The 27,361-nt window shown below is 36.9% G+C and overlaps 1 protein-coding gene across 7 annotated transcripts in view; it reads left to right on the top strand.

The window, feature by feature from the left end:
- Positions 1-22,470, top strand: part of CACNA2D1 (calcium voltage-gated channel auxiliary subunit alpha2delta 1) — a 506,844-nt gene extending 484,374 nt beyond the window's left edge. For 6 of the 7 annotated variants that reach the window (XM_035020464.1, XM_035020463.1, XM_035020460.1 and 3 more), the window contains 5 exons: positions 1,025-1,080; positions 1,482-1,611; positions 3,543-3,652; positions 4,509-4,591; positions 18,336-22,470. In XM_035020464.1, coding sequence (XP_034876355.1) covers positions 1,025-1,080; positions 1,482-1,611; positions 3,543-3,652; positions 4,509-4,591; positions 18,336-18,452 — 496 coding nt within the window. In that variant the 3' untranslated portion in view covers positions 18,453-22,470. Of the gene's footprint in view, positions 1-1,024; positions 1,081-1,481; positions 1,612-3,542; positions 3,653-4,508; positions 4,592-6,146; positions 6,312-18,335 lie in introns of those variants that run through there. The other variant, XM_035020462.1, reaches the window with a different exon arrangement.
- The last annotated feature ends 4,891 nt before the right edge of the window (positions 22,471-27,361 follow it).

Raw genomic sequence — 27,361 nt, 5'->3', positions numbered from 1 at the left:
CACACTCTACCACCTATGAAAATAAGACATGTAAACTGAGGCACTGTGGAAAGTCTGTAAGATCAAATTTGTTTGGCTCTGGTCAAATAACTAAACCTCCTTTTCTGTCTGGGATCCTTTCTCTCCCTCACTCCTTCTTTACCTCCTTCCTTTTTTTTCCCCCATCTTTTGTATCCTTTCCCTACCATATCGTCCCAGCCTTATTCCATGTAATCGTTCACATTCATTTGATGGTGAGGCTTTCCCAGCTAAGATTAAGTGATTGTTTTTGTATACCACTTTCATAAAATGGTGCTTTCTATTGTGACGCTGGTATTTATTTATATATTAGTTGACTTGGGTTTTCTAAATCTCATAGTAATCCTGAAGTACCTGATTGGCTTTATCTTATTTTCTGGCCAGAATCTACCTCCTTCTCACCACCCTCTCCCCCCCCATTTTTTAATTAAATTCAATTCCAGATGATTCTATAATGTCTATACTACTCTATAATATTGGCTCAATTGTCATTTACTATAAAACTGAGATGTGCTGTACTCCCTAGATATCATGGGTTTATTTTAGGTCATGAATGTCATATCATGTATTTACAAATCCATTCTATATTGTCAAGGAAAGAGTTCGCAGACCCCTGGCCCAAAGTTGTTTTTCTTTGATCTTTGTTTTTGCTCCACCACAGAGTTTTAAAACTAAACTAAGGAAGCACTCCTGAATTTAAAATCTATGCTATGAAAGATTGACACCCGGATTTACCACTCCTCCACGATGGCTTGTCTTATTAGGCCTCCTCACCCCTAAGTATCTCTCACTTGGTCCTAAACATTTCTGACTTCATGACTTCTCATACAGAAACAAAATTACACTGTTTTGTAAAATTTAAGAAATACTTATATAAAAATGCTCAATTTTTTCTCAATAGATGAAAAAGAAATGTGTACAGGCAGAATTATTCAGGTTTTTATTATGTAGTTTATGAAGGAACTATTTAGATTTTGAGCACTAATTATTCATATTTACAACTTAGGTCTATTCTACAGCAGTTTCTCCTGAGTTTGACCTTTCCACGACTTCTTGAGGCAGGTATGTGAATACTTAGCTATTGTCAATAATAATTAAAATTCTGTTTTGGGATATGCTGAGTTCACCAAACTGGGTGAGAAGGTATGTGTGTTTGTGTCTGTGAAAGAGACCATCCATTGGTAGTCTGGAAACTTCTTGTCAAAACTTTCCTCATGCTTTGGCAATTTTTTTTTTTTTTTTTGGTCCTATTGGCCTCCAGTTTGTAGCCTCCTATTTATTGAATTTATTCTCATGATATTTATTGGGCATCTGCTAGGGGCCACCACTACCTTACCCAGCAATGAATAAGCCACCCAGGGTGCCTGCCCTTGTACATTCACTTTACTCCCTGAGAAATGAATGCTCTGGGCACTGACCATAGTGTCCGCGCCTGGTCATCTGTGTTGTTTTTTTTCCCACAGTTGAGATGGAAGAAGAGGACTTCTCAGCTTCTCTGTCAAAGCAGAGTTGCATTACCGAACAAACCCAGTATTTCTTCGATAATGACAGCAAATCATTCAGTGGTGTATTAGACTGTGGGAACTGCTCCAGGTAAACCTGTCTTCCTTTCTAGTTCACTGAGAAACTGGATTCACTTTTATCATCATTACAAAAAGTAACTTGTTCAAGTCTGAGAGAGACAGGACTATTTGCAGTTGGAAACATCTTTAGTTGCGCTGTAGGTTTTTAAAATTTACGTTTTCAAGAATTCATCCTGAGTGGGTAAGTTGTAATTCTGTCAACTATCATAATAGGATCAAGACAATTGCACCTACTTTAAGGCAGAACCTAGAAAATTTGATTGTATTTTACTGTATTTTTGTCTAAAAGGACCCCTCTAACAATTTTTCTGAAGTCATAGAATTATATGAACTGTAGTAAGAACTATAGTAATTCTTTGCAATCCTAAGCCGAATATATGACTTCTATTTACATTTATTTACTAAATAGTTTTACAGAAAGGTATTCTGGGGAGGGAGGTGTTTTACTTCTACTCCTCACTGAAATTTACAGTTGAATGCATCTTTAAATTGGGATGAAGAAGTAGGAGAAAATATCACTTCCTAAAAATCAAGGTTAATGTTAGTCATCAGTAGGTATAAAACATCTTGAGCAATTTTTGGAAGAGGTTGAGAATTTAATTTGGTTGTGAGGGATAGAAGAAGGCGGCAAAGTGGGACTTTTCAAAGTTTTGAGAGAGAGTGATCATTCATGTCACAGGATCCCTGAGAACCGAGCAGAGAGGCACGGATTGGGGACACTTTGTTTTAGTGACTGAGGGCAGGTTATTCTAGAAGCAGGGTTAACCTAGAGAAGAGGAAATAGGAGGTGAGGTCATCTGAGCATGTGAAAGGGCTGGGAGAGTTGCTAGGGGATTCGGACGCTTGTAACAGAGAGATGTTTTCCAGCAGCAGTTAACTGAAACGAGCATGAATTTTTAACAGACACGGTCCGTACGACTTTTTGAGTTACTTTAGCAAATCTCTGTGTCCTCGGAGGAGGTTGAGGATAGGAAGAGAAGAGTCGGGCATCAACTCAGAAAGAAATCATACCGTCTTGTATAGAATTTAGCATATCAGACTGTCAAGTTTAGCCAACAGAATTGTTGCTGTATGGTTAGCTCAAAATTTCAGAATCCTTTGGCCTTCGCCTAATAGGTATCTGGTAATAATCAATTTTTAATGTATAGATTGCTAAGTTAAATTGTACAGCTTTGTAATCAAGATACTAAGTTCAGTCATGGTCGTTTTTGATTCACTGTAACCTTATGCCCCATTTTTTTGAAAGATGTATAATCACAAAGGAATGACTCTTTAGCAACCAAGATAAAAATGTTAATCTGTCATTAAAGGCAGCAGAAGCAGCTTATGATGTGGGGGAAAAAAACTCTGCATGGAATTGAAAGCCCTTATTCGGTCTATATCTGTGTTGTCTAGTTTAGTGGTTACCAAGCCTGAGAGGCTATTATTAATTACAACTAATATTAAACTTTGTGTCTCAGTCCCACTAGTCACATTTCAGGTGCTCAATAGCCCAGGTCGCTCTTGTTAACCATAGTGGACAAAGCAGAAAACAACTCTGTCCTTAGCTTGGGCCAGATACTTAGATGTTTTCGGCTTTCTTTTTTTATCTGTAGATTACGGTAGTTTTTTAGTAATAAATACAGTTGTTTAGGCATGTCAAATAAAACTGATTCTGTGAGTTACAGTGACTCCGTAGTGCTCATTGTGCATTGAGGTCTAACACTTAAAAATCTGTTGCAATTTGCCAGTATTCCGGAGAGGTAAGATGTGCATGCTAACGAATAAAAACACGGTCATGTTTCTCTGCTAAAAATGTTCTCATTTTGTTTTACTATTTACACTGGTGATGCTTTGTGTCTCAAGATGTCAGATGTTGGCTTTCATTTTAATATGTAATTTGGTTTTTTTCTCCCCTAAAGAAAATGTTCATTATCTGTGTTTTTTAAAAATATTTTACAGAATCTTTCATGTAGAAAAGCTTATGAACACCAACTTAATATTCATTATGGTTGAGAGCAAAGGGACTTGTCCCTGCGACACACGACTGCTCATACAGGCAGAGCAGACTTGTATCCTTTGGCGACAGAGATGCTGGGAAGCAACTGCCATCTTCCTTTTAACCTCGTCACATTGTTTATGCTCCAAGAGAAAAACTCTGAGCGCCATGATTACCCCACATGGGCAGAATGAACTCCTCACACAAAATTCGGTTAGAATATGCAGACCGATGGTGCTCCCCAGGTACCAGCAGAATATGAAAGGTTTCCTGCTCCTATAATAAGGCTTTGTGGAGGAGACAGTGCAAGTTTCCAAGGAGATCTGGAAATGGCTTGAAAGAGCCCGGAGGGGGAATTGGTTTGGGGTTCTCTGGTGGTTAGGGTTTGCTAGCCGGGCTGGTGTAGGCTGCAAAGCTGTCAACACTGGATGGTTAAAAATGGGGTTCAATGTGATGTATACCTACAGTGGAATATTATTCAGCCTTAAAAAAGATGGCAGTCACAGCAAAACTGCTTCTGGTTATAAATACGCTAAATGACTAGTAAAGCATTGTAGACAGCAGATTCTACAGAGTGCCTGTTCTCTTTAGCATTTACCCATGTTGTTTTGGGGGGAAAAAAATTAGTCCCACCTGTTTGAAATTGAGGTTTACTACTAGCAATTAGTTTATAGTTCTGTCTTGCTAAATCGTAGACACCCAGTTCTCCCATGTGTACTGTGCGGCATTTGTTCATTTCATCCACTTGTATTTTACAATTACCTGTTCCGCACTTGCCCATGGGCATCCTGACAAAAGAAAATTGCTGGAAGTTAACTCCCTTAAATCCCAAGGCACTTGAACTAGATATGTAGGACTAGACTAATGGTGTAGGTGTCTATTCTTTTTTTTAATTGTGTGGAAAGAAAATCCTTAACACGTGTCTTCAGCTGATGGTCCAGATCCTTGTGATATGGTTAAGCAACCCAGATACCGAAAAGGGCCTGATGTCTGCTTTGATAACAATGTCTTGGTAAGACCAAATGTTTATTGTATTAAAATACTGGAAGTCAGTGGTCAGACAGATTAGTTTTAAGTCAAACGTAATCATAGTGGTTCTCATTTCAGTATTTTTCATGGTTAGCCTAAGCTTCACAGTTGCTTCTTCTATCTGTCCTTGGCACAGAAATTGTACTTTCAAACGCAGTTCCAATCAACTTGCTAATAATCCACGGTCACAAATTATTTTAAACACTTTCTCATCAATTGACAGTGTTATTTATGATGAGTTGCCTCCCTTTATTTATTCTTGAAGATATAAGAGGTATTTTTATTAGTTTTACTCTTTCTTTAGTGTATTTAAAAACCTGTGAAACAGCTCTTGTCCTTTTAACATGGTTTCTGACTGTATCACAGATTTGTATTTTCACTTTGCATGATATTAGACCAGGTCAGTTACAAAGAGTTAAGTTGATAAAATTACACAAAACATCATTATTGTATGTGATGTCAGGATGACCACTGCTTTCCTATAGGTCAGCGCTCTTCCTCTGACACACTCTGCATGCAATCAGCTGTATGGTTCTAATTATTAAGAAACTATATTCTCAAATATGAAGGCCACACCATAATCCCTGCTTACTTTTAAAAACTAATTTTAAATGTAATTTTCCCCAGTTCTGATTGGTGGGCCTTTGTTTGCATGCTCCTTGGAGTCTACAAGCTACTCCATGCAGAGAGCATTATCCTATGCATTGTTTATTCTAAAAAAAATCTCAGATCTCCTCTTGATTAATGTGCATCTGTAGAGGTGGTAATTTAGAGTAGACTTATTTCCTCAAATACACACATAGCCACCTTTGCCCCCCCCCCCCAAAATTAGGCATTTCCACAGATACATAATATGCAATTAGATGAGGAGTAAGGCTTAAAAAGCAAGATATGTAACAGTAAAACCCAGTTATCTCTGCTCTTTGATGGAGAAAGTGATTCCGAGTTGCCCCTAACTGGGTTTTTTTTCCCATTTTATCCGGTTAGACTTAAAAGTCCAGATCTGAGGACTTTTGTTGTTCCATCTGCTAGATTTTCAGGAGCTTTGCCTATGTCAAATCATTCCCCAAAGAATGTTGAATGTGGGCCCAAGGGGAGTGTTGCTCATTAGGGAAACTTCATTCATCAACTCTTTGTCACCAAAGACTGAGATTAAACTCACTTAGCTGAACTTTAAAGATCACGTAAAAAGCCCTGTTACCCGCAATATTTTCAGCCCAGGAGACCATCTTCCTCAAGGCCCTGGAAAGATTGGACTAAGACAAAAACTTTCAGTAATTCAAGATCTTATGAATTCTACATCGGAGTGCGTGTGAAAGTACAACTCTTGTTCAGTAGCTTTACTGTGCTAATAATGTCTTGTGTTTCTTTAGCAGTGAAATATTTTGGTAATGCTTATTTGGCAATGGTCACTGTGCATCTTCTCTGGATGGAGGCTCACGTAAAGTGCCAGCAAACTGCATGAAATCTCATCTCGTATGTCTTTTCTGTGTTTTCTTTCCTTTTCCTGTACTTGCTACTTTGCCCATTGTTAATAGGATCAACTTATGTGCACAACGGGTATGTCAGCTCCGATCTTCATTTCACTGCAAGTTTTCATGTGATGTGGATGGTCAGTCACTTTCTCTAATTTTTCTTTTCGTGTGTGTTCGGCTTGAAATTTTATTAAATAATCCATATCCCTAAATCCACTATAATAAGTATCCTGAAACCAGGTTATTAAAATCCCAGTACTTACATTGTTTTGTAAATAGCGGAATGCAAGTATTGCTTAAGTTTCTAATCCTAAATCAAGCATATCCTTTTCCTGTGTTTATTTAAAAAATCAGTATTTTCCTTTAAGGTTTTATAGAAAGATTAAATCAGTGTGGGAAAAATTATATATGCTTCCTGAGGAGAAATAGCCCAAGGACATTTATTAGAGCTGGTCATCTCTATTTTCAAAAGATGCTAACATAACATTAATGAACCATTTCAGTTTTATCCAACATTATTTTCAAAGTCAATAATTCAGTTTTTTTTTAAAAAAACAAATACAACTTTATATTTTTACTACCATAATATTGATATTCTTATTGAAATGTTTTCGTATAAGTGCATCCAATTTCTAAGCTCATTTTACTTAGCATCTAGGCTAAAATGATCCCTTATTACCTTTGGCCAATTTCTGAATTCTATCATTACCTGAATAGAGGTTTTAGGGCCTGAGCTTGTGGTCAGGGATTCATTTACAGTTTTGCAGTGTCTTTTCTGATGCTCTGGAATCATCACGATTAGTGTTACTGGAACAGCTTTTACTGTGTTCTTCCTTCACTGCTGTCCAGGTATTCATTGATTAGGGACCACTAGATGGAGATATGGCCATTACTGTGAATGGAGGGGCAGAAAAGTAGAGTAGCAGCGCGAGTCTCAGAACACAACTACATTTTTCCTGGGATAATAAAATAATGGTTTTCATGGCACAAGATTCCAAGAGAACTAGCTGCTTTGGATCATTAAAAGACCAAAATTAAATGATCCCCTCTCCATATTTTTAAAATTGATATCTAGGTAGCTATTTGAAGTCATGTTTTACTGATCCCTACCCAGGTGACTATACCATTTACTATAGTAAAAATATTTTCCATGTTATATTTTTTATACTTCTTATTTGTGAAGATAGAAATGAGCAAACTAAAATGTCAGGCTAAGACCAAAAGGTGAGGAACAGTGTAAATATTCACTCTACTTTTCTCTGCCGTAGAGTTTTTCGGTAACACAAAAATATAGATCACTTCCCTCTTTTACCTTAAAAACCTATAGGTAACCATTCATTTTTTTTCATCTAAAACTCTCCCCTCAAAAATGTGAATTTTTCTATGGTATTTTTCTTTCTCACCATAACTATAAACTTACCAAGAAAATAAATATCACTGTGGATTCAGCTGGATGGGATCAGTACGTTTTAATGAAATAATTTTTGAAAGATGAAAAGAACACATCTGGGATTCCCTGTCCTTGAGGAATATATAATGGATAGTCTTGAGAAGATGATGTAGATGGCATATACTTTACATTAATAAGACTTGAAAACATAGTTATCAGTATAGAACAGTGAATCTAGTTTATGCAATTGGAGTGTTGCTATGATAACATCAAAAGAAGTATCATTTTCTCCGAAACAACCAAAAGTTGAAAAAAATAGTACCCAAAAATACTGAAGTTAATTGGCAGTTGTTCCTGACACCGAAGCCCAATAAAGGGGAAAGTCTAAACTTCAGTGCTAGTCTAGCTGTACACTAGGAATTTGTGGTGGGTGAGATTCTGCTCACAGATCTCTGACGACATCTTACGGATCATCGCTCTGAGCATTTCAAGAAAGACTGTCTAAAGCCAAAACCCTTGTATCCTATGGAATCTCAGAAGAGTATCGATTACAGATAGCCAGTTGTGAGGACTTCATTAAAACGCAAGTGTTCAAAAGAGACCTTTTGAAAAGTTTATCAAAGAAGTAAAGCCAATAATATGTGCCATTGAGAAAGTTCATTATTTTATGCAAACCTCATTTATGAAAGCACATTATTGGGTACATGAATATGCAGATGTGTGTATACCTACAAAGGTACTGCCTACGAGAACACATTATTTGCTAGACAACTTATTCCTATTAAAGGCTTACTGTGTAGTATCCAGCTGCCTAAATAATTCTAAAAGCACATTTTCTTTGAAGCTGTTGTAGTGAGACCTATTTAAATTCCAAAGTTAGCCATTATTTGGGGGGTTGTCTTCACCAGTGATTTGCCCTTTGTAATTTATTTTCTGAACTATAGTCATTATATTCAAATTATTGACCTATTTATTACTATGTATAATTAGTTACCCCTAGTTATTCTGGCTTGGGAAAGAAAGGCAGGCAGATTTAAGAGTTTAGCAATACTTGTTTAACAAGAGAAAATTGAAGATCTTTTAGCCACTAGTATACATGGTCTTAGAAAACCTCGGGGAAAAAATTAGAGTTTTTTGAAAGAAGTCTGTAGCTGAAAATTACTATCGTTATTTCAAAGTTATATATAATATTAGCACTGCATAGTTTTTTTACTTAAACTGAAACAAAGTATCAGTCTTTAAAAGTCAGACATCTGTGTTCATGGGATTTTGATCTATCCTTAATACAGAAAAAATCTTAAGGTTTCTCCCACATCAATGTATTTTTTTAGAATCTCTCTCTTTTTTTAAAAGGTTTTACTTATTTGAGAGAGAGAGAATGAGACAGAGCACGAGAGGGAAGAGGGAGACCCCCTGCTGAGCAGGGAGCCCGATGTGGGACTCGATCCCGGGACTCCAGGATCATGACTTGAGCCGAAGGCAGTCGCTTAACCGACTGAGCCACCCAGGCGCCCTAGAATCTCTCTCTTAATTTCAAGTCGTGGTAGACGTGGTTGCCCATGCAGAAAACATGACAGGAAACTGAAGACAGATTTTTTTTAGTGTGAATCAACTTATCTAAACCTCCCTCTCCCAGACTGAAACAGACCTCATCACACACACGAAAATGCGACTGAGCAAATAAATTAACAAAAATTAAAACAATGGAATCAGAGATAGTTTTTTTCTTTACAGTAATAGGAATTTGACAAAATATATCATTAGTACGTTAATGGGTCTTATTTGTGTGCTAATTTCCCATCCCATCAAATTAGTACTTACTGTACACCTGTGAATTAGACCATTCTGGGTATGAGGTATTTGAGATATGTTTATGCTCAACAATATGCTTTTACTCTGGAATTCAAATGTAACTGAGCATTGTTTCTTTTACCTTGTTACCCTAATTTGAACAAAGAGGAGCAAGTACAAAGTCCCAGAGATGATAGTACACACCTTGACCCATTGCAGAGACAGACAGTGTTATTGGAGCAGAGGAATATGGAGAGGTAGCCAGGCTCCCAAGGCCTTGCTAGGAAATTTGGATTTTGTTCTGAGAGATAAAAAGAAAACTTGATGTACGGTTCTGAGGGGACTGCTTTTGGTAAAAAGATTGTAAAAGAGCAAAAGTAGAAGCAATGAGACATGGGAGGCAGCTTTTGAGGGAGTGATGGTGAATTAGACATGAGATCGTGATTAGACATGAGATCGTGAGAAGTGGGATGTATTTTGAAGCTCAAGTTAAGAATACATGCTGGTGAATTACATTTGAAAAAAGTGTAAAAAAGGAGCAATCACAGATGACTTGTTGACTTTACCCTGATCTATTTCTACTAGAAGTGTCTTTCAGAAAAGTACTATCTTTGGGCAAGTTTGAGACCTTTCTGAGACATCAAAGAGGAGAGGTGGCAGAGATCAGTGTGGAGGTCAGAGGAGACTTCAGTAATTTTATAGGATATAAAACCAGAAGTCAGGTGCATTTTTTTTTTTTTTTTTTTAAAGATTTTGCCAGAGACAGAGATAGCAAGAGCAGGAACACAAGCAGGGGGAGTGGGAGAGGGAGAAGCAGGCTCCCTGCCAAGCAGGGAGCCCGATGCGGAACTCGATCCCAGGACCCTGGGATCATGACCTGAGCCGAAGGCAGACGCTTAACGACTGAGCCACCCAGGTGCCCCAGAAGTCAGGTGCATTTCTATACATGAATAATAAAACATCTGAAAAAGAAAACTTCAAGGAAGTAAAAGAGCAGTACAATGAACACTATAAGACTTTGCTGAAAGAAAGAAGACAAACATAGACATCCTGTGTTTATGGATTTGGAGAATATTGTTAAAATGTCCATACCACCCCCTGCCACCTATGGATTCAGTGTATTCCCCAAAATACCAACAGCATTCTTTACAGAAATAGGAAAAAACAATTCTAAAATTTGTATGGACCCACAAAAGACCCAAAATACCATAACAATCCTGGGGGAAAAGAGAAAACTGCAGATACCAGGTTTTTGATTTTAGACTATACTACAAAGCTACAGTAATCAAAGCAATATGGTACTGGCACAAAAATAGACATATAGACTAATGGAACAGAAGAGAGCCCAGAAGGAAACCCCAAATATATACGGGTCAACTAATATTCAGTAACATAGCCAAGAACACAGATTGGGGAAAGGATGGTCTCCAGCAAATGGTGCTGGAAAAAAAAACAAAAAAAAACAAAAAAAAAAAACACATGCAGACAATGGGACTGGACCCCTATATTACACACAAAAATTAACCCAGAATGGATCACAGACTTGAATATAAGATGTGATATTATAAAAATCCTAGAAAATAAAGTAGGAAGAAGTTTCTTGACATTGGTCCTGGCAAAGATTTTTGGATACAACACCAAAAGCATAAACAACACAAGCAGAAATCAACAAATGGGACTGTGACAACTTTGAATGGTTCTGCACAGCCAAAGAAACAACTAAATGAAAAGGCAACCTACAGAATGGGGGGGGGGGGGGGAGTTTGCAAGCAATATATATAGGATAAGGAGTTAATATCAAAAATATATAAAGAACTCATAAAAGTTTTAAAAATCAACTAAAGGGTGCCTGGGTGGCTCAGATGGTTGAGCCTCTGCCTTCAGCTCAGGTCATGATCCTGGAGTCCTGGGATCAAGTCCTGTATCGGGCTCTCTGCTCCTCCCTCTGCCTCTCTCTCTCTCTCATGAATAAATAAAGTCTTTTTTAAAAATCAACTAAAATTTGGGCAGAAAAACTAAATAGATGTGTTTTCCAAGAAGACATCAAAATGGCCAATAGCTACATGAAAAGATGTTCAACATTGACAGTCGTCAGGCAAATACAAATCAAAACCACACATTTCAGCTTTAAGGACACACACCTTAAAGTATGTGAAAGTGAATGGATGGAAAAATATATTCCATGCAAATGGAAATCAGAAGAAAGCTGAGGTAGCTATACTTGGACACAATAGACTTCAAGACAAAAACTATAATAACAGATAATCATATATTGATAAAGGGTTCAATCAAAAGTGGATATAACACTTGTAAATATTTATGCACCTGACACAGAGGCACTTAAATATATACAGCAGATATTAACAGACCTAATGGGAGAAGTAGGCAGCAATATAATAGTATTAATACTGGTAGGGTAGTTCAGTTCCCCATTTTCATCAATGGATAGATCATCCGGACAGAAAATGAACAAGGAAACAGTGGAGTTAAATGACACATTAGACCAAATGGATTTAAGTGACATTTACAGAACATTCTACCCAAAAGCAGATTACTCTTTCTTCTGAAGTGCACATGGAACATCCTCCAGGATAGAACATATGTTAAAGCCACTGAAGACGCATTAGTAAATTTGAGAAGTTGAAGTCATATCAAGCATCTTTTCTGACCACAGTTGTATGAAACTAGACATCAACTATATGAAGAAAACTGGATAATTCACTAAATATGTGGAGATTAAACAATATGCCACTGAACAACCAAGGGTCAAAGAAAAAAGCAAAAGACAAATTATATATAATATAAATATATATTATGTATTAAAGACAAATTAGAGACAAATGAAGATGGAAATACACTGAACCAAAACTAATTGGGAAGTAGCAAAGTAGTTCTAATAGGAAAGTTTACAGTGATAAACACCTATATTCAGAATAGAGAATGATCTCAAATAGATTTACACAAGGATTAAGAGCAAACTAAGACCAATGCTAGAAGGCAGGAAATAAAGATCATGACAGAAACAAATGAAATAGAAACTAAAAAGACAATAGAGAAGATCAGTGGAACTATGAGCTGGTTTTTTGAGAAGATAAAATGGACAAAACTTCAGCTAGACTTACAAAAAAGGAGGATTAAAATAAAAAAACTAGAAATGAAAGAAGAGACATCAAAATTGATACCACAGAAATATAAAGTATCCTAAGAGACTACTATAAAAATTACATAGCAAAAATTGGAAAATCTAGAAGAAATTGATAAATTCCTAAAAACATGTAGCCTATCCAGAATGATTCATGAAGAAATAGAATATCTGAACATACCAGTTACTAGTAAGGCAACTGAATCAGCTCTCAAAAACCTCCCAACAACCAAAAGCCCAGGACCAGACAGCTTCACTGGTGAATCCTACCAAGCATTCACCAATACCAATCCCTCTCAAACTCTTCCAAAAAATAACAGAGGAAACACTTTCAAATTCATTTTACAAAGCCAGCCTTACCATAATATCAAAACCAGACAAGGACACCACAAGATTAGAAAATTCCAAGCCAATTTCTTTGAGGAACCTAGATGTAAAAAAAACCTCAACAAAATGTTAGCAAACTGAATTCAACAATCCAAGAGCATATTCCATGATCAAGTAGGATTTATCACAAGGATGCAAGGACAATTCAACATTGACGAATCAACCAATGTGATCCACCCTATTGACAAGGTGAAGGATAAAAATCATATGATCTCAATAAATGCAGAGATAGCACTTGCAAAATTTAACATCCATTTTGATAAAAACTCTTAACAAATTTGGTATAAAAGGTATATACCTCAACACAATAAAGGCCCGCAACTAATATCATGAACAAGACAAGGATGTCTAGGAATAAATTGAACCAAGGAGGAAGACGACGTGTACACTAAAAACTATAACATAAAATTGAAGACACAAATAAATAGGAAGATAATTCAGTGCTCATGAATTAGAATTATTATCGTTAAAACGTTCATACCATCCAAAGCAATCTACAGTTTCACTGCAATTTGTATCAAAATTTCTGTGACATTTTTTACTGAAATACAACAAAGAATTCTAAAATATGTGTGAAACCACAAAACCCAAGAGAATAAAACTGGACCACTATCTTACACCATACACAAAAACCAACTGAAAATGTGTTAACTACTTGAGCTTAAGACCTGAAACAGTAAAACTCCCAGAAGAAAACCTAGGAAGTAAACTCGTTGACATTAGTTTTGGCAATGATTTTTTTTTTTTCTACTTTTACACCAAAGGCAAAAATAAACATGGGACTCCATCAAAGTTAAAAGCTTCTGACAGCAAGGGAGACCAATTGAAAGGCAGTCCCTGAAATGGGAGGAATTATTTGCAATTCATGTTGTGATAAGGGGCCAGTATCCCAAATATACAGAGAAATCCTACAACTCAGTATCAAAAGAAATCTGATTAATGAATGGACAGAGGAGCTGAATAGAATTTTCCCAAAGCCATCTAGGTGGCCAACAGGTAGAGGCATGCCTTGTTTTACCATACTTTGCTTTATTGCACTTTACAGATACTGCAGTTTTTTTATTTTTTTCACATTGAAGGTTTGTGGCAACCCTGCATTATGTCATTTTTTCCAACAGCATTTGCTCACTTTTGTCTTTCTGTCACATTTTGGTAGTTTGCACAATACTTCACACTTTTTCACTATAATTATATTTGTTGAGGTGATCTGTGATCTTTGATATTACCATTGTAAGTGCTTTGGGGCACCATAAACCACACCCATCTAAGACGACAAACTTACTTTGTGTGTTCTGAATGCTCTACAGACCAGCCATTTCCCCATCCCTTTTTCTCTCCTGGGGCCTTCCTATTCCCTGAGATGAAATGATAATTGAAATTAGGCCATTTAATAACCCTGCAATGGCCTCTGAGTGTTCAAGTGAAAGGCAGACTCACATGTCTCTCACCTTAAATCAAAAGGTAGACATGATTAAGCTTAGTGAGGAAGGCATTTCAAAGGCCAACATAGGCTGAAAGCTAGGCCCCTTGCACCAAACATTTGGTCAAGGTGTGAATGCAAAGGGGAAGTTCTTGAAGGAAATTAAAAGTGCTATTCCAGTGAATACACAAATGATAAGAAAGTCAAACAGCCTTATAGCTGACATGGAGAAAGTTTCAGTGGTCTGGATAGGAGATCAAACCAGCCACAACATTGCCTAAGCCAAAGCCTAATCCACAGCAAGGCCCTAATTCTCTCCATTTCTATGAAAGCTGAGAGAGGTGAGGAAGCTGCAAAAGAAAAGTTTGAAGCTAGCAGAGGTTAGTTCATGAGATTAAAGCAAAGCAGCCAGCTGCAGAACATAACAGTATAAGGTAAAGCAGCAAGTTATCCAGATCTACTGAGGTAAGCCAGGAAAGTGGGTACACTAGGCTACAGGTTTCTTTTTTTAATTTTTTAATTTTCATTAATTACCATATAGGGTATTACTAGTTTCAGAGGTAGAGTTAAGTGATTCATCGGTTGCATATAATAAGCGGTGCTCATTACATCACGTGCCCTCCTTAATGCCCATCACCCAGTTACCTCATTCCCCCCCCCCCCCCCTCCAGCAACCTCTTAACTATAGGAAACAAACTGAGGGTTGCAACAGGTTTTCAATGTAGATGAACCAGCCTTCCATTGGAAAAAGGTGTCATCTATAGAGTTCTTCCATAGCTGGAGATGAGAAGTCACTACCCATCTTCAAAGGACAGACTGTCTCTCTTGTTAGGGACTCATGAGCTGGTGACTTTAAGTTGAAGTCAGTGCTCATTGACCATTCTGAAAATCCCAGGGATTTTCAGTCTACTCTGCCTGTCCTGTATCAATGGAACAACAAAGCTTGGATGACAGCACATTACAACATGGTTTAGTGAACATTGGAAGCCCACTGTTGAGACCTACTACTGAGGCGGGGGAGAAATTCCTTTCAAAATGTGACTGCTTATTGAGAATACACCTGGTTGATTCCAACCGTCATGAATGACTGTGAGGGGTTCAAAACTGCAGTAGAGGAAGTAACTGCAGATGGGGTGGAAATGGCAGGAGAACTAGAATTAACAAGTGGAGCCTGAAGATGTGACTGACTCTCTGCAATCTCACAATAAAACTTGAATGGATGAAGAGTTGCTTCTTCTGGAAGAGCAAAGAAAGTGGTTTCTGGAGATAGAATCTACTCCTGGTGAAAAAGCTGCAGATATTGTTGAAATGACAACAGAGGAGTTAGGGTATTACATAAACTTAGTCGATCGAGCAGTGACAGGGTTTGAGAGGATTGACAGAGAGATTATTGTGAAAGAGTCAGTCAATGTAGCAAACTCTTTGTTGTCTTACTTTAAGAAATGGCCACGGCCACCCTATCTTCAGCAACCACCACTCTGACCAGTCAGCAGCCATCAACAATAGAGGCAAGACCCTCAAAGAAAAAAAAAAAAAAAAGACTCACTGAAAACCCAGATGGTTAGCATTTATCACTAAAGTATTTTTTAAATTAAAGTATATACTTTAGACATAATGCTATTATACACTTAAGAGACAACAGTATGATATAAACATAACTTTTATATGCACTGGGAAACCAAAACATTATTCTGACTTGCTTTATTGAAATATTCCCTTTATTGAATATCTGCAACTGGAACTGAACCTGCAGTATATCCAAGGTATGTCTGTACATGAAGGAGGTTCAACATCACTTAGTAGAGACATGCACATCAAAACTTAAAGGAGATTATCACTTCACACCTTCTAGAATACCTATCATCAAAAAGACAAGAGATAACCATTGCTGGCAAGGATGGGGAGAAAGGGAATCCTGTGTGTTAATGGTGGGAATGTTAATCGGTACAACCACTATGAAAAACTGGTATGGGGGTTCCTCAAAAATTAAAAATACAACTACTGTATGAATTGGCAATTATAGGTATTCATTTGAAGAAAATGAAAACATTAGAAAATATATATGCACCCCTATGTTCATTGCAGCATTTTTTTCAATAGCCAAGATACAGAAACAACCTGTGTCCATCAACAGAGGAATGGATAAAGAAGAAGTGGTATGTAGATAGATAGAAGGACACCCAGCCATTTTTGACAACAGTGTTGGACCTTGAGGGCATTATGCTACATGAAACAAGCAAGACGAAGACAAATAGTGCATGACATCACTTATATGTGGCTTCTATTAAAAAAAAAAAAAAATCAAACTCATAGAAACCAAGAGCAGAAAAGGAGTTGTCAGTAGCTAGGGGGGAGGTAGGGAGAGATTGGCAAAAGGATACAAACTTTCGGCTATGAGTAGTCTGGGGATCTAATAAAATGTGATTATATTTGATTATAATGTAGAATTGAAATCTGCCAAGAGAGTAAAACTTAAATATCCTCACCAATGGGGGGAAAATGATAAATATGTGGATAATGGACATGTTAATTATCTTGGGTGGGGTAACCTTTCACAATGTCTACCAATCACCTAAATATATACCTTAAATATCTTACAGTTTTGTCTATTAAAACTGAAAGTTAAAATTTTTAAAGCAAAATGAAAAAACACAAGGAAAAATCATTTTATATTAAAAAGGACAAAATTATGAGTTATTAACAAATTAATGGAATTTAAAGCTATAGGACTAGATTAGATTACCTGGGAAGAAAGTATAAATAAAAAGAGAGAAGTAATTTCTGGAAGTCTATCATGTAGAGAGCAAGAAGAGAAGCAGGTTGAGCTAAAGAGAGTAAGATGAACCCAAAACAAGTTTGGAGGAAACCAGATGCATTGGGCAAATATACATGGGAAGATATGTTAAGGGGAGAATGTTGTACATTACCAAATGCTCCTGAAAAGTAAAATGAGATGAGGACCAAGAATGGATCATCATTTCATGCTACTCTTTAGATTTAGGAGCTAGCTTTTGAAAAAAACTTTTTCTTAATAGATTCTTTTGTTTCTTTCAGACTTCTCTTTAACAAACAGAAGTGTCCTGCCTCAAAAACGCAGCTCAAGAAAGAAATTTTATTTATTTACTGGGTGGCAGGCACTGTATTACACCCTTGTGAGGAAAACAAGCCAACGTTCTCTTCTCTGCGAGCTCAGAGGCTTTGGAAAATCATCCTGAACATTTCATTTACTTACATAACCTATTATTTGGATTATTGGATGATGAACCTTGGCGTAGTGAATTTTTTTAAAAGCCTCATAGCTACATCTACTTATTTTCCTAAACATCTTTAATGAAATTCAGTAACTAAAAGAAATCAAAGGATGTAGAAAATGTTACAAAACACAGAACCTAGGAATAAAAGATAAAGGATAATTTTGCATTTAAAGGAACTTAATGAGCTACTATGAGACAACGGGGGGTCCAAATAGGTATATCAGTTGCTTATATTTCATAGTTCTGTAAGTCAAACAAATGTCTCTTACTATCTTAGCTCTTTATTTTGAATATGTTATTAGAGTGACTTTTCATGTATGATTCAAATACATTATTCTTTATTTTACTTTTGGTGAAGGTCTGGATGCTACATGGGCAGCGTGGTGTGTTCACCTTTGAAACTAGACATAAAGGATATGGAAGAGAGAGAAGATCATTCCTCACATTGATTTTACCAGTCCCAAACTTTGCCTTATTGAGCATAATTCTTGAGAATTATAAAACCTACTGTCAATTTTACATTTACTCCTTATTCCTATAAATGTGTAGGAATATCTGATACTGTGAAAGTTTTTTTTTTTTTATTCAACTGGTATATTAGTCAAAACAGCATTTACTATTCAAGTATTTTCTTTCTTAACCATCAGAATCTGCAATTCAAAATTTAAAGCATTATTGAAATGGTACTAGGGAAATCGCTTTATTCAAAATTGCTGAACTATAAAATCTAGGGTAATGTAATTTATTTGGATTCAAATTAAAACCATTTTATCAGGTGAGTTCAGAAGTGGACTAAACACGGGTGCTCTGATAGATGCCTTACTAAGTATTTCTTCAGGATTTTTCTTTCTCCTTTTCTTTCCAACAGGAGGATTATACTGACTGTGGTGGTGTTTCTGGATTGAACCCCTCCCTGTGGTCCATCATCGGAGTCCAGTTTCTACTACTTTGGCTTTTATCTGGCAGCAGACACTGCCAATTATGACCTTCTAAAACTCAATCTGCGTAATTAAAGTCCAGACCCTGCCAAAACACGAGGCCTCAGTTGCGTTAAGATAGGGTCAACTGTGGAATGAGCAGAACACTAGCTGGGCCCATACCATGGCTAAATCTAAGGCACAGACGCATATGGCCCCCACTGGCTGCATGTCAGGGTCTCAGATCCTTAAACTTGTGTGAATGCTGCATCATCTATGTCTAACGTCAAAGCAAAATTCTATACATGCTCTATTGGAAAATTGGAGAGTTTGTTGTTTGCGTTGTTGGTGATTATATGTAAAAGGGCTCCCCACACTGTTTATGAATCATACAAATTGTCTTGACCTTGACCTGGAATTTTGACTTACTGCAAATCTTGTTCTTTTACCAAGAAAATCTCTAAAGGAAAAAAAAAAAAGGAGTTATTTTTGCCCTCACGTATTCTTCTGTTAAAAATTATTTCCTGCTTTGAGTAGTTATTGAAAAACGAAATAGAAAGAGAGAGATTGATGTAATCTGTTCAAATAGAAATAATGGCTAACTTTCTATGGAAAGAAATCTGCCATAAATAAAATGCCTTACGAAGAATGGCTTCTCTGCCAAAATAGGAACACAAATGACGACCAATTAAGTTTTGCTGGGGTAATGAATCCGTGTTTGAAAAAATAACTAAGAAACTATTAAACTAAAGGTGCTTGAAGATGCAATTTGAACATGTGACATGTTTCCTCATAAATGTAAGCCCTGAATCAGTGCTTCGATGTAATGTTTCTTTTTGTTCGCAGTAAAGTTATGTAGTGCTAGCCAGATATTTCAAAATGCTCTGAGAGAAGCTTGTGGGGGTGGGGGGAGGGGAAAATGTTTTTTCTTGTGATAAATGAACTTTGGTTACCAAGGGTATTTTGCATGATGCTGCCACTATTTTACCTTTCGGTTTGTTTTTCTCTTACTGTATAGTCCTTTGAAAAGTTAACCGAGTGACGTTAGTGTTATGTAAGACTCTGAACCTTGCAGTGTAATGCACTTAAGTCATCCTTAAAAATGTCATTAAATTACTCTGAATATACTGTGCAACGTCAATGCCGAATGACTGGCGTAGGTAAATGGTGAAATGGGCTAACGGATTTTATACAGACTCGTGCTTTTGCCTGAAAACCTATGTACAGATATTTTAAGTACATAAATCAGATTTGACACATTTATTTTTTGAAGAGTCCATATACGTTCTCGATGAAGATTCACACTAGGTTTCCTCTTTGTTCGTTTGCATAGCAGCACATACACTCCAGACGTTTCTGCCGCTGCTGCTTTTCTCCCTCCGTTGTAAAGGGTATATGATCACTTGACCAAAATTTCCGTGCAGTTTGATGAGGGTTTTATAATATCTGAACAAATAGGAAACCTTGAATCTGTATGTATGCACATGAACACTTGATTGTGAATAATCAAAATTGTTTTTATACAGCCTCATTGGTGAAAATGATTAGTGTAGTGAATGGGATATTTCATTATAGACTGATATGCTAGATTATTATTTATGCTTTTAAAAATAATTTGCAGGAGTCAACAGTGTTTGAAGAAAGGGTAAAAACTGTGGATGTGTAATTCTAGTTCAAGTGAGTAATTCTGCCGAAGGCTGGAAGTATACAGATATTTTTTATGGCGAAATGCCTTTGTTATTTTGAACATGCCAAATATTGGTGTGTGTATATGCTGGACATTTTCTTATACATCCTTTTTAAGTCAATATCTTACTAACATTATCCAGCATGCTTTATTACGCTCCGCGTATCAAAGACGTAACCACGTCTTTGGCGTAGTTTAAAAGATGTTAGTTTTGTTTTCAGCTTTGCACACATTTGTAACTCCCTCCCACCACCCATATGCCCTAGGAACCATTTGTGTATATTTCCTTATTTAAACTATTTTTTATTTAAAACCAGGGGTGGGTGGGAGTGGAATCATTTTGCCAGCTATTGTGCTAAGGGTTGACATCAGTTACCATTTCTAACGCATCGTTGTGATTTTGTAGTCTCATTTGTACCTGGTATTGACATTTTAGAAAACACCAAAGTGATTAAAAAAAATATATATATATATACATATATACACACACGGAACTTCTCACTCTAGTGACACTATGTTTAAATCATGTTGTTTGTTGATTACATATTTAAACCTTACTGTTACCTTTTGCTAGACTATTTTAAATCATGAAAGTGTTGGGAAGGGGATATCAAAATATAAAATTATGTTAGTTCGTGTGTATATATGATGCACATTACAACAACTGAATTGCTTCCAGCATACAACAAACTACCTTAAAATTATCTTTAAAATCTATTAAATATATTTTCGTGGCTAATGTCACTGAAATAGTATGTCTTCATCAACTACGTTACTGTTGCATTATCACAGTTAAACTTGGCGTCTCTTGGCAGGGTCCTGTTGATTCCATTTGCCATCAAAATATATTAACATGCACGAGTCTTGCTATGATCCTTGATTTTCTGTTATAAAATAAACTTCTACTATGAGAACCATGTACTTGGTAATAAATTGGGTAAGAACGTGCTTTCTGACTAAAAATTGTTCTCATGCCTAATACTAGTCTTCATACTCTTAGCATTTTTTCAAAGACAGTAACCCTCATCCCATCAAATTGTTCTGTTTAATTTAGGATTTTTCTGTGAGTTCTCATTCTTGACAAGACCTTAAATTATAGCCTGTTATGAATATTGATTTTCAAAGACTAAACGATCGAGAGGAAAAAGCTTTTAATCTCTTCGGCTTCTTTCATTTTGGCTCTACTCATCCAGTTTAACGTAGTTTGTCAGCAAAACAAAATCAAAGTAAGTCTTACACTGGTGTTGAGGAACAGGAATGACTTTTACATTAATGGTTTCTTTAGATTCTCTTCCTTTGAACCACCAATCGTGCCAAACACCAATCGTGGTCCATATTTGTAACAGGTTTTTAACATGACATAGTTAGCAAGTTTGATTGAAGAGATTTTTAGGTCCTGGGCCTTTAAGATTTTAGTATGATCTTTTTTCATGTTTCTAATGCTTGAGGCGTTATTGCTATACTTGGGGGGAAAAAAGAACACAAAACAAAACAGTGTTGCTGCCATTTGTAAGTTTTCCTGGAATATTCCTTTTAGTAACTTTAAAACTGGCCTTACTGGGTTCAAATAGGCAGTATCCCTTTTAAGTGACCTTTGCAACCCAAGTGTTACTTGCTTATTTGATGCTCTCTTCTATTTATGTCTCATTTAAATCTTTCTCCCCACCAAAGCATAAATTCTGTGTCTTCATTTAAAACTCTGAACTATTCCATTAATCGTTAGTTAACATTAAAATATCTAGAGGTAGACAGTTTGACCTTGTGAAACAAAGTGAGCGCTGTGATTTTTTCAAGTGTAGAATAGAATGATGATTTCACTTGCCCCCAACTTGAACTATTTTATCCCTATGTAGAACTTGTGTTGTTTTCCCATTAGCAGAATGTTAATATTGCTAATATTCCATGTATATTTCTGTAAAGAGCAAATCAATATAAGACGTATCAAGTGTTGAATAAATTCCAGAATTTCAAAGACTCAGACAACCCTTAGCAAGAGTTTCCTCTACCTTATTTCTAGTTCATGTAATTAACTCAGAGAAATTCCACTGAGACTAATGGGATACTGTCTTGTATAGATGCCAGTTGAGTTTACAGTGTGACCTGACAAAGCTGTCTTTTTTGTTGTGCTGTATGATTGTTGGATCATGCTTTTGAGGGATACTTTTATTGAAATGCTCAGTGTGCATCCATGCAAAAGGCCCATTGGCTTTGTGAACAAAATATCTTTTCTCCCCTTTATTATGTTCTCTTGACACTTTTGTGGAAATCAACTAGCCTGATAAAGTTTTGTAAAAATTTGTATAATACTGTTATAAAAATATTTATAATCCCAGAAAATGTTGTGTTAAATCTTGTGCAAAAACAGTATATTCAGAATAAAAGTTTATCATTTAAAGTCACCAGTTTGGATTATTTAATCACATAAAATCCAGTTGAAAGAGACAAGTTATTGTCATAAATATATTTTACTCAGTCCTTCCCTTGGAGACCATTCAAAGTAGTGAAATAAAACTTGGGATCAGGAAAGTGCTTTTACGATCACAAACCGCAACTCACAAACAAATGTGCTTGCAACTCCTTTTCTAGCTCTCACCCTTTACATGTGGTTTTTGCCACCAAGGCATTTAGGAAGTTATTAATTCAGACTTTGGGCTTCTGGTAAAAAAAGAAAAAAAAAGAAAAAAAAAATTCCCAGCAGAAATAAAAATGTTTCCACATTCCTTTAAAACCTTGGGAAAATAGTTAGAAAGAGACAAAGTTAGAATATTTAAAATGTTAGTGTATCTTTTATACATCTGACTTTTAAATATTTCTCCTAGCTACTTTATAGCAACAGCAGCTGAAAAATTGAGGTCTAGTGTAAAGAATTAAGGGGGAAAAAAAAAACTGTTAGCTTTCTTTTACATTTATATCAGCTTATAACCTGTCCTCGTATGCTCACCCAATAAATACATTAATGAGCCTGATACTGTGTGGAATCTAGTATAATGTAGGCCTGCTTTTCTTTCTGGGGACTCTCGTAAGAGAACACAAATTGCTACACGTGGGAGGAAGGCAGTATGTGAGTACCAACGATAGTGATTACTGGAAGAGCCGACCTCCAGTTTCTGATCAAGGCATTTTAACAGGAAAAAGCCTACATAAAAGTGTAAGGTGGATAACATTTGTTTTTTAAACATCTGGCTTCATTTTGTACCAATTTATCTCCTCAATCAATCCTCTTACTCCCCAGACACCCTCATTTCCTCTATCAATCATCTTGAACCCATCTCTACCTCTTCCCTTGGGACCTTGCTTCATCAATTCTCCTTCCTCAAGCATATTCAGTCTCCCCTTTCTGCAGGCTTACTTCTTTCTGCCTTGCAAACACGTTGAGAACACCTCCATTTAAAACAAAAATTAAACATCCACTGTTGCCTCTTATCCCTATTACTTCTCAGAGTTGTAAACCTCGGATTAAAATAGTGCTTTGCACATCCACAGTCTTCTGAAAGTCAACTCAACTGGGACTCAATACTCAAGGGGGCCTTAGATTTTTAGATCTGAAAGGCTTATTATCTCTGACCTTTAGTTTTGGGCTACTACCACTGGAAAATGTTAGTTACTGGTATGAGGTCCTAATATATTCAAGGTATTGGGCATTTCTTTTTTTGTTTATAATCAATTAATTAACATAGTGTGTTACTAGTTTCAGAGGTAGAGATCAGTGATTCATCAGTTGCATATAACACCCACTGCTCATTACATCATGTGCCCTCCTTAAGGCCCAACACCCAGTCACCCATCCCCCATCCCCCCATCCCCCTCACCCTCCTCCACCAATTTCTTAATGCTCAAAGGCTTTGTATCTTAAAGTGGAGTTATTCACAGAGCCCCTACATCATTTTCTATAAATTGATATACAATCAACAATGCTGTTTATTTAATGTTTTTTTAATGGACCCTACTTTTTTATTTTTTTTAAGATTTTATTTATTTGAGAGAGAGAGAGAATGAGCAGGGAGAGGAGCAGAGGGAGATGGAGAAGCAGACTCCCCACTGAGCAAGGAGCCCGATGTGGGACTTGATCCCGGGACCCTGGGATCATGACCTGAGCCTAAGGCGGATGCTTACCCGACTGAGTCACCCAGATGCCCCACGGACCCTACCTTTTTTAAATAAATATTTTTAAGAAGAAAATTTACTATCACTGCCATAATTGGGAAACTAATATAATTTGCCACAATTAGTAGTTAAGGCCATAGGTTCCTATTATAATGAAAAGAAATCCATAAAAATCAGCACATACCACTGTCAAATGTGCTAAATTTAACATAACACATCTTCAACACGTTTATTGAAATGATAGATTAGGTAGTTTTTGTATTTCTGTCACTAACGTTTTAAAGTGTGAACCTAGACTCAAACATCTGACTATAAATTGTAATTATTAATACATTAAAAAATACAGGGTCGCCATGAGAACTAAATGATACATAATTACTGTAAATGACTTAGCATAAGGCCCAGCACGGCGTGAGCACTCAACAATGCCATCCCTTAGTATTACGAGTCATCACAATCATCTTCCTGATCATCATAGTCATCATTTTGGGCTGGAGCTTTTAAGACCCTAATTATCTTCCTGATTTGCCATTTGAAACTTTACTCATTTTTCAACTGAAGTGTTAGAAATAGAACCTTACATAGATTAAAATAACAAAAATAGTCCCTTCCCTTATAGAACTACTACTGGCTGGGAATACTGACAATTTACTGAGCACTGACAATAGCATGAGGAAAGTGCTAGGATATAAGAAATACATAGCACTACGGGAACTGACAGTAGGATAACCTGGCAAGAAGGAGCTGGCCAGAGAAGTCTGCCATGATTTCAAGCTGAGGCAAGGCAGTCGCAGTACTGTGACAGAGAGCGAAGTGTGTGAACGCTGAGACGTGCATTCAAGGCACTGGAAGGTGCTGAGTATTGATGCTCAGGCTGGCTTGCGGTGTAGGTGATGAGTCTGCAGAGACAGAGGGCCAGAGATTGGAGTCCTCTCTAGAACACGTGGCGGCGGGATGGGAGCTGGAGGCTGTTAGGCATTTGGAAGCTGCTGCCAACTTTTAAGCAGAGACCAGTATGATCAGATCTGCATTTCAGGAAGCCCACTCCAGATGAAATGTGGGTTAGTGGTAGAAGAACATCTATAGACAGGAGACCAGGTGAGACTATTGTCAGGATGAGAGATTTGTTGATTGGCACAGCAGGCTTGATGGATAAAAGTGGCCCGATTTTAGCAATATTTAGAAGGGAAAAGGGAGAGAACTTCATGATTCACCTGTTGATGATTCACTGTTGGACAAAATTTAGAATGACTCCCAGGGTTCCGAAGTTTAATTGTGGGGAGTTGTGCAATCCTCCAAGGTAGGGAACATCGGAGGGTCCTAGGAGCAGGGATGAGATAGGCAGGACAAGTCCAAAGGAGCAATTGAGAACCTGAACCTCAGAGCAGTGAGACTGAATTCATTGTAAATGAGCTTCTGTACAGGGCTGATGATACAAAGAAAAAATAGGGTCTCTGCCACCCAGCAATATATACGCCAGGATAATGATTCTTAACACTAAATCATTTAAAACTCTTATTGGAGGTTTTCCTGATCCATTTTGCTTTGGCTTAAACCCTGATTGATACCCAGAACCTACTCTAATTCAGAATCTCAGGTGTTTTCACTGTGCAGCCAGAATTACACTGCTGGGGGCAGGTTAGACTACAGATGTGACAGTTCTGATGTAGGTAATTTCTGAATTCTACTTTATGAAACCCTATTTAGATGCAAGTTATTTGTTCCATTTTAAGTAATCCCCCTTTTTTGAACATGTGTTTTGAAACACGCCTATGATCTTAGCTCAACTGCAGTATTTGTGAGGACTGGTTTTTTTTTTAAAGATTTGACTTACTTGAGAAAGAGGGAGAGAGCACATGCACACGAGTAGGGCGAGGGGGCTCCATCTAGGATCCTGAGATCATGACCTGAGCGAAAGGTAGACGCTTAATCGACTAAAACACCCAGGTGCCCCAAACACTGTACTTCTTAACGTTTGATTTTTTCTCTTTGGATCCAGGTTATATAGCTGGACATAGAATATCAATAAAGTTTTCAACAATTGTGATTGATAATCAGGATCCACGATTAGAACAATTCCTACTATAGGAGATTCTATTCCCTTTTAAGTCACATTAACAATATCAAATGTTTTGTACAGTTGAACCACAGATTTTGTATAAATAGTATTGGAGAACTTTGCTGATCAGGCTCATTCTTATGGCAAAGGATACTGCAAGTTAGAAAAAAAATTATATTACTTGACAATCCAGTTTCTGTACAGATTTTATTTAATAATGGCTATTCCTTAATAAAGAGCTAATCAAGCCTTTAGAAAAACTCACTTAAATGAGTATTTCTGATTGATTTCAGACTGCCTATCCATCTTAATCCACAGAATCTCAAAAAAATCTGACTGAGGCAAGGGGCCATGTGATACATGGTAGAGAGTCCAGGCAGCAGACTGCCTGGGTCCACATCCCAGCTTCCCAGTTTGGGCATATTTTGTCATCTCTTTCTCTCCCATCAGTCTAATTTACACTACTGACTCCACAAATATTTGTATATAAACACAATGATAATAGTTACTATCTAATAGTTGCTCATGCCTCTATTTCTTATCTGAGAAACTCAGTAAGTCTGATGCTGATGATTTCAACTTTAGAAAAACTTGGCATCAACTGAGGGTTGCTGGAGTGGAAGGAGGTGGGTGGGGGAGGGGCTAAATGGGTGATGGGGAATTAAGGAGGGCACTTGCTGTGATGTGTTGTGATGAGTGTTATATGTAAATGACGAACCACTAAATTCTCTTGAAACTAATATTATACTATATGTTAACTAGAATTTAAAAAAAAACTTGAAAACACCAAAAAAGAAAGAAAATAAACAAGAAAAACTTGGTATCAAGAGGATTCCTAGGTTGTGAAGAATATTGCCAGAACTTCAAATTAGTTATTCTTCTAGGCACTAGGGATATGATGATAACAATGATGAGAAATACAAACACAACACAAGCTGTAGGAGAGCATAGGGAGGGCATTCATCCAAAAAAAAAAAAAAATCATGTAAATAAACATATTACTGACTCTAAAAAAACACTTTGCAATTAAAGATCTTGGTAATTAAGAAGTGATGGCAAAGGGGAGAACAGAGCCTGATGGAAACTGCACTGGCTTTAAATGGAAGATCCAAACTGTCCTCAGGGTC

Source organism: Mirounga leonina, unplaced genomic scaffold (genome assembly GCF_011800145.1).
Source record: "Mirounga leonina isolate KUSES-001 unplaced genomic scaffold, KU_Mleo_1.0 Mir_174, whole genome shotgun sequence".
NCBI lineage: Eukaryota > Metazoa > Chordata > Mammalia > Carnivora > Phocidae > Mirounga > Mirounga leonina.
The sequence above is the reverse complement of the archived record's forward strand: the minus strand, read 5'-3'. Positions and strand labels throughout refer to the sequence as shown.